At 36.3% G+C, this 13,001-nt stretch overlaps 1 protein-coding gene across 13 annotated transcripts in view; it reads right to left on the bottom strand.

The window, feature by feature from the left end:
* SUPT20H (SPT20 homolog, SAGA complex component) overlaps nt 1-12,535 on the bottom strand; it is a 29,275-nt gene extending 16,740 nt beyond the window's left edge. For 10 of the 13 annotated variants that reach the window (XR_001861087.1, XM_017731301.1, XM_017731304.1 and 7 more), the window contains exons 1-13: nt 12,415-12,535; nt 10,408-10,443; nt 9,227-9,285; nt 9,077-9,143; nt 7,632-7,761; nt 6,920-7,023; nt 6,272-6,388; nt 6,081-6,134; nt 5,743-5,882; nt 4,336-4,492; nt 4,193-4,249; nt 2,510-2,581; nt 1,401-1,558 (exon numbers count right to left, since the gene is read on the bottom strand). Coding sequence is in view for 12 of the 13 variants with exons in the window: in XM_017731301.1 (XP_017586790.1) it covers nt 1,401-1,558; nt 2,510-2,581; nt 4,193-4,249; nt 4,336-4,492; nt 5,743-5,882; nt 6,081-6,134; nt 6,272-6,388; nt 6,920-7,023; nt 7,632-7,761; nt 9,077-9,143; nt 9,227-9,285; nt 10,408-10,443; nt 12,415-12,432 (1,169 nt within the window). In the remaining variant the exon portion in view is untranslated. The remainder of the gene's footprint in view (nt 1-1,400; nt 1,559-2,509; nt 2,582-4,192; nt 4,250-4,335; nt 4,493-5,742; nt 5,883-6,080; nt 6,135-6,271; nt 6,389-6,919; nt 7,024-7,631; nt 7,762-9,076; nt 9,144-9,226; nt 9,286-10,407; nt 10,444-12,414) is intronic. The other 3 variants (XM_017731303.1, XM_017731305.1, XM_017731312.1) reach the window with 1 other exon arrangement.
* Nucleotides 12,536-13,001: the final 466 nt, after the last annotated feature.

The following is a 13,001-nucleotide window of genomic DNA, read 5'->3' as shown; positions in this document are numbered from 1 at the left end:
ACAGAACTCTAAGCTAGCACTGCTGTTCAGGGAACATCAGTACTAAGTATGTGTGCTGGTTTTGGCTGGGATAGAGTCAATTTTCTCCATAGTAGCTGATACAGGGCTGTTTTGGATTTGTGCTGAAACCAGTGTTAGTAATACATAGGTGTTTTAGCAATTCCTAAGCAGTACCTACACAGGCCTTTTCTGTCTCTTACGAGCAAAAGGGCTGGGGTGTACAAGAAGTTGGGAAGTGATGCTGCAAGGACAGCTGACCCCAAATGACTAAAGGAGGGGATATTCCATACCATACGGCATCATGCTCAGCATATAAAGCCAGGGCAAGAAGGAAGAGAGGGGTGGGGGGAGCATTTAGAGAGAAAGCATCTGTCTTTCCAAGTAACCATCAGGTGTGATGGGGCCCTGCCCTCCTGGAGACAGGAAAACACCTATCTGCCCATGGGAAGTGGTGAATGAATTCCTTGTTTTGTTTTGCTTGCATGTGTGGGTTTTCCTTTACCTACTAAACTGTATTTAATCTCAACCCACATGGTTCCTCACTTTTACCCTTGCTATTCCTTCCCCCATCCCACCATGGAGGCCGGGGGAGGAGGGAGTGAGTGCTTGCATGGTGCTTAGTTGCCAGCTGGGGTTAAACCACAACAGTATGGAAACAAATAATAAGTAAATAGCTCAAGTCTAGGGATAAAATATTCTTAATACTTAATACTTTTAAGATTTTCATAAAAATAAGAGAATGATTACATACTAGATGATAAAAGTAACTTTCATTAGCGAACTAAAAAGCTTGCTCAGTCTCACTGCTCCTTGCCTTACTGAAATTTATGGGCTCTACTCTGCTGCACAGGTTCCTCTACACAAATAATCTGGTACATACAACAAAAAGAGCCAAGAACAGAGAATCTTTGTAGAATCACAGCCAAACCCAGCATATTCCAAACAATTCAAAATTATGAAGCTTCTTAGAAGCTCATGTTTTTCTTCATTTATTTAGTTTAACTGGATCTAAGAGTAAACAGAATATAGTCAAGTCTTATGCTTTCATAGCATCAAGCAAATTTTGAGAACAATTAAAATTCTGAGTATCACCAAAAAAGAGTGCAGCAATAATCTCTTATGGTGTCTCCACAATCTGCATGATTGGATTTGCTGGTAGTCTTATTTTGCCCTCTATGTATCTTTAATGTAAAAGAATGCACCAATTTAACAAGAAAGCACATTTGAAATATGATGGTTGCTTGTACACATTTTGTTTTGGTTTGAGTTTTTTCGTGTTAAAAAATCTTAAATCAGACATCTAGCTCTAGAGTATTTTTATGACTGAAAATGATAAGTAATGTTTGTTTTCCTTCACCTATTGGATCGCAGCATTGTTTAAAAAAGAACATGTAACTTACTGTGATGGAGTTAATAGGTTGTCATTTTCCTCATCACCTTTGAGTGTCTGAATTTTACCATAGTACAAGGGATTGCCAAGAGACTGAAAAATGGTCAGTTTTGTTTTTTGAAGCTGATTACCAACTTCACATTCAAACACATAATCATCCTTCATTTCCTAAAAAGACAGAATGAACTAGTAAGTCTTGAACAAGCGTTAGCTGAAACAGTAAGTAAAACAGAGCAGCTCTATGTACAATATTGAGTAAGAAACATTGTATAAGTAACTCTGAACATAAGTAACACTCTCTAGGAAGGGGTGCATTATCTAAAATGAAACTGATTCCAGAAGTTATATTAACAGGATGGGAGGGAAAAGAGTTTATTGTCTCTTAAAAATACAAAGATATTGCAAACCCCAAACAATCATGTTAGACATGGAAAGGCAGATTGGGTAAACATATATAGAAACAGTTTTATATGAATTATGAAAATGCGAAAAACATTCAGAGTAAAATGCTGGAGCTGAACATTAAGTTATATGGGAAAGTATTACTTTTTTCCAATATGCAACTACGAAGATATCATGATACATGCTGTTAATAAAGATAGGATCTTGCCTCTGAAATTATAAAAATTAATCAATTATTTATGTCTGATTATATTAAATTACTACTTCTGATCAAATCACATAGTTTGTGCCAAAAATCTTAAGATTCAACTTAAACATTGCAGAAAGAGTTTTTTGTAAGAGGCATTTAATATTAATCACTTCCAAAATTTAACATTTTGATTTCAATAAAGCTCTTTTTCATCAGCCTTTGAGTGTCTGAGTAAAGAAAGCAATTTGTTGTGCAAAGTACTGCTCCTTGTAAATTATTATCCTTTCTTTCGTACAAGCTGCTAATCCTTGTATTTCTGGAAAATTCGAGGAAATCAGACTGATTACATGCTTGCTTACTGTATAAAATTACAAGTATCTCTGGTAATCTTCCCATGTCTCTGTAACACATGGAAGATTAATTAAATTGGGGGAGGGAAGATTATTCCACATTACATTGATTTTGTTGAAATAAGAGGCATTTTAACTAGAGACAGTGAAGTTTGGCCAAAGGTCTAAACTACTCACGTGTGCTGGCCAGACAGTTGGTTGTGAGTCATCAGACTTGATAGACTTTTCCACTTTGGCATATTTTTCCACCTTAAAGAAAATAGAGAGATCAGAAAAGAAAGAATTCCCTATGTTATGAATTCAGAGAAACTTAACTGAAGAACCTTCAGAACTTTACATTTTTAGCGTTACACCATGTTTGCTACGTTAAACTTAACAAAAGAGTGAAACATGGTTTCAGACTACAGATTGAAATCATTGCCTGCAATGTGGAATGGTTACGTAACTTCACAGTAACAGTAATTCCTAAAGCCTCTGATTATGTCAGGTACAACACAGTTGAAGTGAAAAGAGAGGTTTGTTTGTAAAACTTACACTGTCATTTCATGTGTAATTCGCATTCTTGCCAGCCCTATGTCCAAAGCTACAGTCTTGTCTAGTCTACACTTTTAAAAAAATCTCAGAATCTCAGTATACTAGAGAAGACTTGTGGGAAGGGACCTGGGGGTCCTGGTTAGTGGCAAGTCAAATCTGAGTCAGCAGTGCCCTGGCAGCCAGGAGCATGGGAGCCTGGAGCCATGTTCTGGGGGGCATCAGGCACAGCACTGCCAGCTGGGCAAGGGAGGGGATTGTCCCGCTCTGCTCTGCACTGGGGTGGCCTCACCTCGAGTGCTGAGGGCAGTTTTGGGTGCCACAATGTAAGAAAGATATAAAGTTACTAGAGAGTGCTCTAAGGAGGGCCACAAGGATAGTGAAGGTTGTGGAGGGGAAGCCATATGAGGAAATCACTTGGTCTGCTCAGCCTGGAGGAGACTGAGGGTAGACCTCACTGCAGTTACACCTTCCTCCTGAGGGGAAGAGGAGGGGCGGGCACTGATCTCTTCTCTGTGGTGACCAGTGACAGGAACTGAGGGAATGGCCTGCAGCTGTGTCAGGGGAGGTTTAGGCTGGATATTAGGACAAGGTTCTTCAACCAGAGGGTGGCTGGCACTGGAACAGGCCCCCCAATTCCCCAGCATCAAGCAGGGCACAGCATCAAGCCTGAGTGCAAGAAGCGTTTGCATAAAACACATGGTAGGATTTTGGGGTTGTCCTGTCCTGCAGGACTACGAGTTGGACTTGATGACCCTTTTAGGTCCCTTCCAACTCAGGATATTCTGTCAGTCCCTTCTGTACACTAGTAGTATGTGTTTTAGCAGTGCTAGCAACTAAGAATGCGAAAGTGCCTGGGAGAAAAATGCACACAGAGTGAACAAAAGAACTCTCAACCAGAATTCTCTGTATAAAATTTAAAACTTTTCAAAAGATTAATGTCCCATAGTATAATACAGCAAAAGAGAGGAATTTCTACCAGGATGAAAAGTGACTAATTTTTAAATAACCTACAGACCTCATTTGTTTTTCTGGGTTTTGTACTCTCAGACAACTTCAAATAGACATGTGCTCATTGAGCCCATGGAAGAACAATACTAACAATTTGTTTGCACTGATTACTTCATCCAAACTATTCTGTTACAATTGCAATACATTACAGTATGGCATAACTTGTGTTTATACCTTATGGTACAGAAAAGTAATTGTAAATGTTAAAGTCACTCCCCTTTTTTAAAAGTCATTCTTTGATACTGGTTACTTCTTAGATACTTATTCATATAATACAATTTCTAATAATTGCTAATTATACATAATTGGTGGTCTTACATCTACTTCAGAAGGAGCAGTCAAGTAGCAAGGGTTCTGTTTCCACATATCCACGCACTGGAAGATGAAAAAGAAGGATTAATATATTAAATACTTTAATTAAATAGTTAGAAGTGTATTACATTACTTTTCAGAACACGTACATTTCCAGCTTTTGAAATTTTGAGGTCATACTGCTGGGCTGCTTTCCTCTCCTTCCTTTTCTGTAAGTAGTCAAGTAGTCTGAGCTGAGGTGGAGTTGAATAGTGAGCTACTTCTTGCTGTCTGTTCAGAGAGGACCTTGAGTACCTTTTGAAGCACCTATGGTGAAATGACACTTAATGTTGTGAAACCATAAACATTAAATTCTCCACTGTCTTGTGTACAAACACAGAAATATGCAGTGCACTGCTACGTACATTGAGACTAGAAAGTTTTTAAATACCAGTTTGAAATAGCTTTTCTGGATTACACTGCACAACCTCAAAACTTGATTATATTCATAAAACATACTTGTAATTCTGTTCATCTGTTTCAGCACTAAGAATGGGGTTATTTTTAAAATGCGTAATTTAAGTACATCATCAAAATGAGTAAATAAGAAGTTGCCAAGCTTAAAATATTTGTGTATTGTCATAGATTTCCGTTGCAGCAAAAGATCTTTGTAATACTTATGTAACTATAAAGTTAAAAAGACAGTAACTACCCTGTAGTCTTTGTTTCATGACAAACTCATAGGTACAGTAATGCCATTCTGTACATTCATTTAAGCACTTTTCCTATTATTTTAATGGAGTATTTGTTGACCACCAAGTCTTAATTTCAAGGATAGTTTGATCAATTTCATTACTTAAATTTTTTTAGAAATTATCACTGGTTTGGCACTAGCACAGTATTTCAATGCAAATCCAGTTTTAAGTATTTCAGTAATTGTGACAGACCATTAATATCTTTCCTTTTTTACAGACTGAATGCAACTCTTGTGGCAGAACAAACATGATGAACAAATGTTTCAGGCTTCTGTGGAAATAAAAAAGGGCCCAACCATACACAAAAGTGAAACAATTTCAACATTTTGTACATAGTACATACCACATTATTTTAAATTTTTCCATTATTTTTATATGCTTACACTTCTTTTTGGCCCCAACATCAAATAGACAAATAATTCCTTTCATTTTTTCATTCAGGATTAAACTTATACATAACTTTTAACAAATTAGAGACCAATATGCAACAAAATATTTATGTATTTTACATTACTGAGCTGCCATCTGACTTTGCTTACACAAAATCTATGCAAAAAAAACCCCAAATCCAAACTGCAAATATAACAGATCATGTTAAGAAAATAAATATACACACTTTCCTTTGATACAAAAATTAGCATACTAAAGCATCTACTAGTAACTGAAATATAATACAATATTGAGCACTTAAAAATATGATATAATTTCTTACTGTTTCTGACACGTTCTTATTTAAGCAGGTATTACATAGGAGCAGCTAAATTTTCACATAAAGCATTACTTATATTTTTCTTTGAAAACGTGTTTCGTACTGAAAACTACCGTTTCATGGGGCGAGTGTTCATCTTCTGTTTGTTGTACAGGAGTCTGTTTGTAGTACAGGTCACTGCTATTGAAGGATCAAGACACAAAGGCTCTGCTGTAGCCAAAATAAGTTGGCTCTCAAGTAGGAGTTTGTCCTCCTGTAATATACACAGCTATTAATAAATATGAAAATACGACAACTTTTACACTAGTTAAGTTCCTATATACCTATGCATGTGGATATTATCTTAGAAAAACAGAAAAAAAATGTTAAGCAAACAAAAAATTTTAATAAATTTTATTTTGTTGTGTATTTATAACATCACTGTAAAGTTTTTAAATAACCTCTAACCTACCTGTGTCCATTTGTGGTTGTCACTTGTTATAGAATGCACATCACAAATTAAAGTCTGTGGAAAAAGACATAATGGTAATTAGCTTTCAGCTGAATAACAGGATTTCTTAACATATGTTCAGTAACAATGCATATCCAGTCTAGGAACTACAGTACAGTAACACTGAGAAATTACTCAAGGCTCTTCTTTACCTGCATTGTAGGTCGCAAAAGAATGTGCTTGCTTTGGTACGTTGGAGATTTCATGTTACCAGACTGCCTATAGTCACGTATTTCTGCTATGACACATCCACAATGGAAAATATTAACCTGGTTGAAAGAAAAACACCAACTTTTGAATAAACAAATATTTACCAATCTGCCCCTGCCTCTACAAAGAAGTTTGTTACAAAACATATAAAATTCAGTGAAACTATGAATAAAACTACTGACTGTGTTTTTCAGACCAATGGTCTTTCCTGTGTACCTAGACATACCAAAAATACAAGCTTCAAATGCAGTGTTTTCATATACCAGCAATGCAGTTGGTAAGGAATTCCCATGCCAAATGGGAATTATCCATAATGATATAGAACAAAGGAAATTTTGCTAGAGCAGAGTTGATGATGTTCCACAGCCCTAATCATAGCAATCTCTCTTTTATCTCCTTCTCTTCAGTGTTTACTACTTTTTTTTCCCTATATATCGATAAAGTGTTTATTTGGGGCATTAAATACTACAGTTTCAAATGCACAAATGTTTTATGTCTTCTGCTTACAATCACCTATGTGAAGCAGTCAAAATATCAAGGTCTATCTGGGTACCATACGTAAGTTCTTTTTGAAAACAAAGCTTTCAAACCTGAGATTTTTCCAAAAGATCAACCAAAATAGGTGGTAGTTCCTCTGCATCCAAATATTCAAGCAGCTCTCCTTCCTCATAAGGCAGACGAATGGTCTCGGAATCTGAATTTAAACAAAACACATTACCTTTGTGTTTCAAGTTCAAACATTACCAATGAGAAACCTAAAACTTGCCACAGGAAAAAGCAAGGTTGGCAGAAACCTACCCACACAGACCATTTTTTTGCATAGTATTAATTTCTACATCCATTTCTGCTCCCAGAGCTTTAATTTGCTCTTACTGTGCTGGTTTTTGCTTCCAAGTGACATAGCGTATGCTCTTATTGCACGACAGTACAAATGGCATGAACGTGTCACCAAACTGGAACACAAATGCCTTTAGACAGACCTAGACATGGGAAGCAGTGAAAGAAACAATCCAACAGAAGGAACCTGAAGCGAGATAAACTCGGACATGCAGCTCCAGAAACTAAGGGGAAATAAGAGAATGGAAGGCTATCAAAAAGAGTCCTATCTACAGATTTACACTGTAGATAAACAGCTTAGAGCTTTATGTAAATTTTTAGCTCAAGTACAGTTGTTTGTTCTCCCTGCCCCCATCCACCCCCAGAACTATGTTGGAAGTGAAACAGTTAAATGTAAGCAACAACACATCCTAACAATTTATATAGCATTCTGAGTATTTTTAAAATTCATGAGAAGAATATTACCTGAACCATTTTTTCCCCTGAGCATCAGTGAATAACCCTCGTTTCCTGGATAGAGGTTCACCACTAAACATGACAACGTCTCCTGCATAACCAGCTTCTCAAGTAAATTCACATTTCGCCTCAGCTTCTGCTTTAAAAGTAAACATTGCTCATGAACATAATACTATGAAATAATTAGCAGAAATAAAAACAATTGCTAGAACATGATTTAGATTAATGACAAATTACACATGAAAACAAGCCCAGTTAAATTTAATTGTACTGTGTTCAACAGAGAGAACATATTATACATTATCACACATCCTTATACACACAGATTTTTGTAAAAAATCCCACTTCTAAATTACAAACCCTAGAACTGGAAGTCCACAGACAACAGTTAATAAGAAAACCCCTATGCTACAATGTTGTAACTCTAGTGTGCACCATTATTTGTACCACTTCTACGAAGATCATCAATCCAGTACAACTTGTTTGATAACAACAACAAAATATTTAGTAGTTTCAGACATTCCTAACAGGAGAAGATATTTCTCTCCAGGATTAAAATAATGAACTGGAGCATTTGGAAGCTTTCTTAATTGCATTTTCTTGTCTGTATTTGCTGAAATCTCATCCAGCAGCTGCAGACATTATTCCCTTATTTAACTGTAAAACTACTTTTTTGATGCACATATAGCAGATTTTTATAATTCACTTAGTGTGTTTCAGAGACCACATATACATCCTACAAATTGAAACATTTGAAATCCCCTTACAACTTAAGACAATGAATTCTAAACCTCAGAAAATTTTACAACTTCTGGTTGGAGGCCACACTTCATCTCTGAATACCAGCTCTGGGTACAACCATTAATTAGGAGTTAACCTGAGTGCTCATTTGTCTTCTCATTCATTTTTACTTCGTTGAAAGCAGCAATACAGCAGATTCCACAGCTTGTTCTTCTTGTTCCACTTGCATTCAGAGTTTAGCAAAGTAATTTGTGCCTTTTACACCGTATATTTAGCATTGATAAGCCTGCTTGAGCCTCTTTGCCAATATTACGAAAAATTTTCACAAAACTTCTTAGTTTACCAGCAGCTAGAGAAATAAATCTGAATTTACAACAAAATTACAGGGTCTAAAAAATTATCCACATTTTTCCCATGGCAGTCATGCTAAGCAGCTGATTGTGAAACAGTGATAACGACAACAATGCACATGGCATTGACAAGGACCCTGAACTTGAACATAAGTGCCTTTGGTGACGCAGGATTAAGGCAGAATGAACAGGTCACTCAAGCCAGTCTAGGCCTTACTATTCATATTATGTAGTCTTATCTTTAGGTAACTACTACAGGAAGAAGAGTTTATACTTCTTTTAACAAAGAAATTAAAACCAAAGTATTTTCTCAACTTGCCTGTTTAGACAGAAATGAAAAGCTTCTCAGCAATTTCCACCTACCTTTATCTCAGGCTCTTTTTCACATTCTTCAATATATAAATCATAAAGTTTTTGAAATACAGATTTTCTGAAATTAAAAAAACTCAACATGTAACCAAAATTAAATCAAAGAAGTGCTATTAAAAAACTAAATACTGAAACTCTTAGTACCTTCCACTGGATAAATATTTTCTTTTGGGAGGTCTCTGACGGGCACTTTCAATGATATACTAGAAGAGAAAAGTAAACCAAAAAACCAGCATATATTACAAAGGAATTTAATTCTAGTTATCACACAACTTGAGATCACTACCAGACAGCGTTCCATGTATACAGAAAGCAATTAAAAGTTATGGTACATGACTGTTCCAAAAGTGCACTAAAGACCATCTGGTTTATGTTACAGTCATCAATAAGAACACAGCTCTACTTAGCTGTCAAACACAGCATTTCATGGCTTTGCATCAGTTCCATGCAAGGTCTTGATTCTACACTCACATCTTGTAATTACAATAGCAACTAACACTACAACACTACTGTACTTAGTTACCACTACTGAAATTAGTGTGGTTAACACGCTAAGGTATAACCAAGTTTATGCATACTGGCTTGACAACATTTACAAATCAAGTACTCTTCAACATGATAATTTCAGGAAGTTCTCACTTTGTCTTTTGCATTTACATTATTTTTCTCTATAGAGCTTTACATTATAAATACAATTCACGTACATTAAACATTTGAATTAAAAAAGAACAAGAGAAATATCATCCTGCAGTAAATGTGATTTATATTCTAACAAAGTTTTTTCAAATCTTTATTGTTTGAAGTATTTTGATTAACAGCTTAGTTCAGAATTTATGTGAAGAGAGGTTCTCCCACAGGAACATGTATTTCCCATAACAGGGTTCAAGATAACTGTTACACCAGATGTCAGCATGAAAGAACATGAATGTGAAGGCACTTGCCTCTTCATTTTCACTGGGCTACTCCTAAAAACACAAACAGGATTTTACCATATATTTCTGCGAGGTGTCTCTGTAGAGCCCTGCTTATTTCACAACACACAGATTTACCGGTTTAAAAGGGGAAAGCTCGAGTCTATCACTTGCACAGTCTATCACCATTGCACTTGATGTTCTCAGTACAGTAAGTAAGAGAAAAATACATGACAGCAATTTCAGTGAGAATTTCGCAAATTCAGTGTTACATATACAGGTGGTTACATTCGTATATATTTATATAACGTGGTTTTCCACTGCTTTTCAAAAGAAATAAAAAACAGCTGTTGTATTTTTATAACTGTGAGAGCCATATATTATGTGCAAATAAGTAATTTAGCTGCTTCTTACCTCAGCACGATCCAATGCCAGTTCTAAAGCTTGTTGCTGCAAGAATCACAAAGGGATTTTTAGAAATTACATGACTAGTTTAAACATCCTCATACATTAAAAACACCCCAAAAACTCTACTACTCCTGATAGGAATTTATAATTAGAAGATGGGCTCAAAAATTCTTTGGCACATACTAAACTTAGCAGCTAAAAACTCATGTAACTGCATCGCAAGGCTTGGCTAAACTATGAAGCCTTAGAACAATGAAAGGCAATTAGAATTAAAAGTAGGAATGGAAATTACACCTAATAAAAGCAGTAGCAAATACTAACCAAATTAGTGATGACAAGTAGCAAACCTGACCTCCTTTGTTAAGCTGGTCACTAACTAACAGAAAGAACAGGCCAAAATATCCCTGAACAGACATCCAGGAAGAAAACATTTAACTTTTAGATACTGGTGCCCAAGTATTGGTCAAGTTATTTTTCACAAAATGGAAACAAAGATCTTGTGCTCAGAATATTATTTTGGCATGTAATACAATTTGACAAGTGTTCCTTATGAACGTACTGTTAGGTGGCTAGGAAACAAAACCAGCTCCCACTAGAGACTTCCTCCAAGGCATGCTAAAAGTCCGCCCAACCCTACGAAACACAGCAAAACCTGCAAAAGCTTCTCAATATCCCAGAGCATAGTATACTCAATACCATTTATTTTAATGAATTTAGCTCCCTTGGAATGTCTGTTACTTCAGTTCACCTGCAGTTGATATACCTCTATTTCAAAAAGAGCAAACAGCTTCATAGATCAGAATTATGAGTTCTTGGACTAAAATTTGACAAGTATTTCAAACCAGAATAAACAAGTTTTTAGACAACAGTGTCAAAAAAAACCAAGAAAGTCTTCCTTGGCTCCTAATGTTCCTTCTCTGGCACTCACTTAAGCTTTGACGCTTCCTTTGTGTGGGAATAATGTGCAGCTGCTAAATGAACCAGACAATGAAACTGATTTGGGGCAGGGAGGAAAGAGAGGACAATATTAAGAACCAAAGTGTTGTAGGAGAATGCCATGGTCTTGATTCATGTCCAGGTAAGTCCAGAGAAGCAATGCATTAACTTCGGTGGCAGGTGGACAAAGTCCTTAGGAATGTACATATGACAAGCTCTAATATTCAGTAAAGCTTAGGAACATTTGTAATAGGTACCTCTTCCCAAATGTGTGTTTGCCCTATTTCCTCAGTTTAAACCATCCCTATCAGCTGCTCCTTAAAGCAAACACCTCTACTCAAGCCTCAAGGAACTGAAGACACATGAGCCATGTCCAATCCAAGATAGCAGCAGTTATTACAGAGATATTAGAATATGATGCAGTGAAGAAAACCATACTACACAGCAACAAAAGAACAACAAAAAAATATACAACAAAACCACTCATGTAATGCACCTAAAACAAAATTTCTTACCTGTTCATGAAAATCCCCCACCTACTTACTGTGCTATTGTGTGGTAGAACCTGCCACGACAGAACATCTAAGTTTTCAAATGTCTAGGTGTTTTTAAGAAAATGTCTAATACTGACGCTTTCTATATAAGTGGATATATCTAGTAGAAACATCTACAGTGCTTATGTCTAATGGGTTACAGCATGATTTCAGATATTCAGTTCACTGACTGCTTAGCGTTAGGTAAAAACCCATGGCAACATTAGCATCTGTGAATACAAGACTACTATGTAGAAGCAGGATTTATATGCACCCAAATTTCTGCAACACTCCTGACTGAAAAGACACCACTAGCTTGATAAGGCAATTCCTATGCTGCACTGGCCAGTAAGTGTTTAGTAGTATTCACAAACTATGAAAGAAGACACCCCTGAAGAAGGAAATATCAGAATTCAGCAGCGACAAGCAAACTAGGTTTTTTTAAAGAAAATGTCAAATATTAATGGCATCCTTCTCATCAGCCAGACAGCTAGCAGACTAGAGGAAAAAGATCTGAAAATATATCATCTGAATCTTAACTTACCATTGTAGTTGAAGCCATGTGGCCAAATGGCAAAAGAAGTACTTAAGGAGTTTCATGCAGCAGGCAAAGAATCATATTTGATGGTCAGACTTGGGGTACTGAAAAGAAAAAAAATCAAGGAAAAAAAATACCACTGAGAAACTAAATGGACATTTTATTTAAATACAACATTTTTAGTGGTTAATTGTACTTAAATCTCATTTGCATAGTTTCCTTTCCTCCAAAAGTAGGAACAAGAGCTCCATTCGCTGCTAGTGCAGAGGTTCAGTCCAATGACTACTACTGCTTTTCACAATCACCTTACAGTGGTTTTATTCAATAGTAAAGCAAAAAGCTTGTAAGTGTATATATACTTTTCTCTACTGCAGCAGTCTACCTAGACTATCCCAAATGTCACATCCTCAGATGCACACAAGGCTAAAACGTTTAATGACAAGCAGAGCGTTTAGCACACCCCATCAGCTTTGTTTTGCTTCTGAGAAGGTGTTATTCCATAGCCAACACCTCCACTAGCGGTGTCTTGTGGCATTGTTTGGTTTAATACTGACTCACAGCAAGCTGTCAATCAGGAAATGAAAATAATTTGC

The sequence above is a fragment of the Corvus brachyrhynchos genome, unplaced genomic scaffold (genome assembly GCF_000691975.1).
Source record: "Corvus brachyrhynchos isolate BGI_N302 unplaced genomic scaffold, ASM69197v1 scaffold103, whole genome shotgun sequence".
NCBI classification, from domain to species: Eukaryota; Metazoa; Chordata; class Aves; order Passeriformes; family Corvidae; genus Corvus; species Corvus brachyrhynchos.
This window is presented reverse-complemented; position numbering and strand designations above follow the sequence as displayed.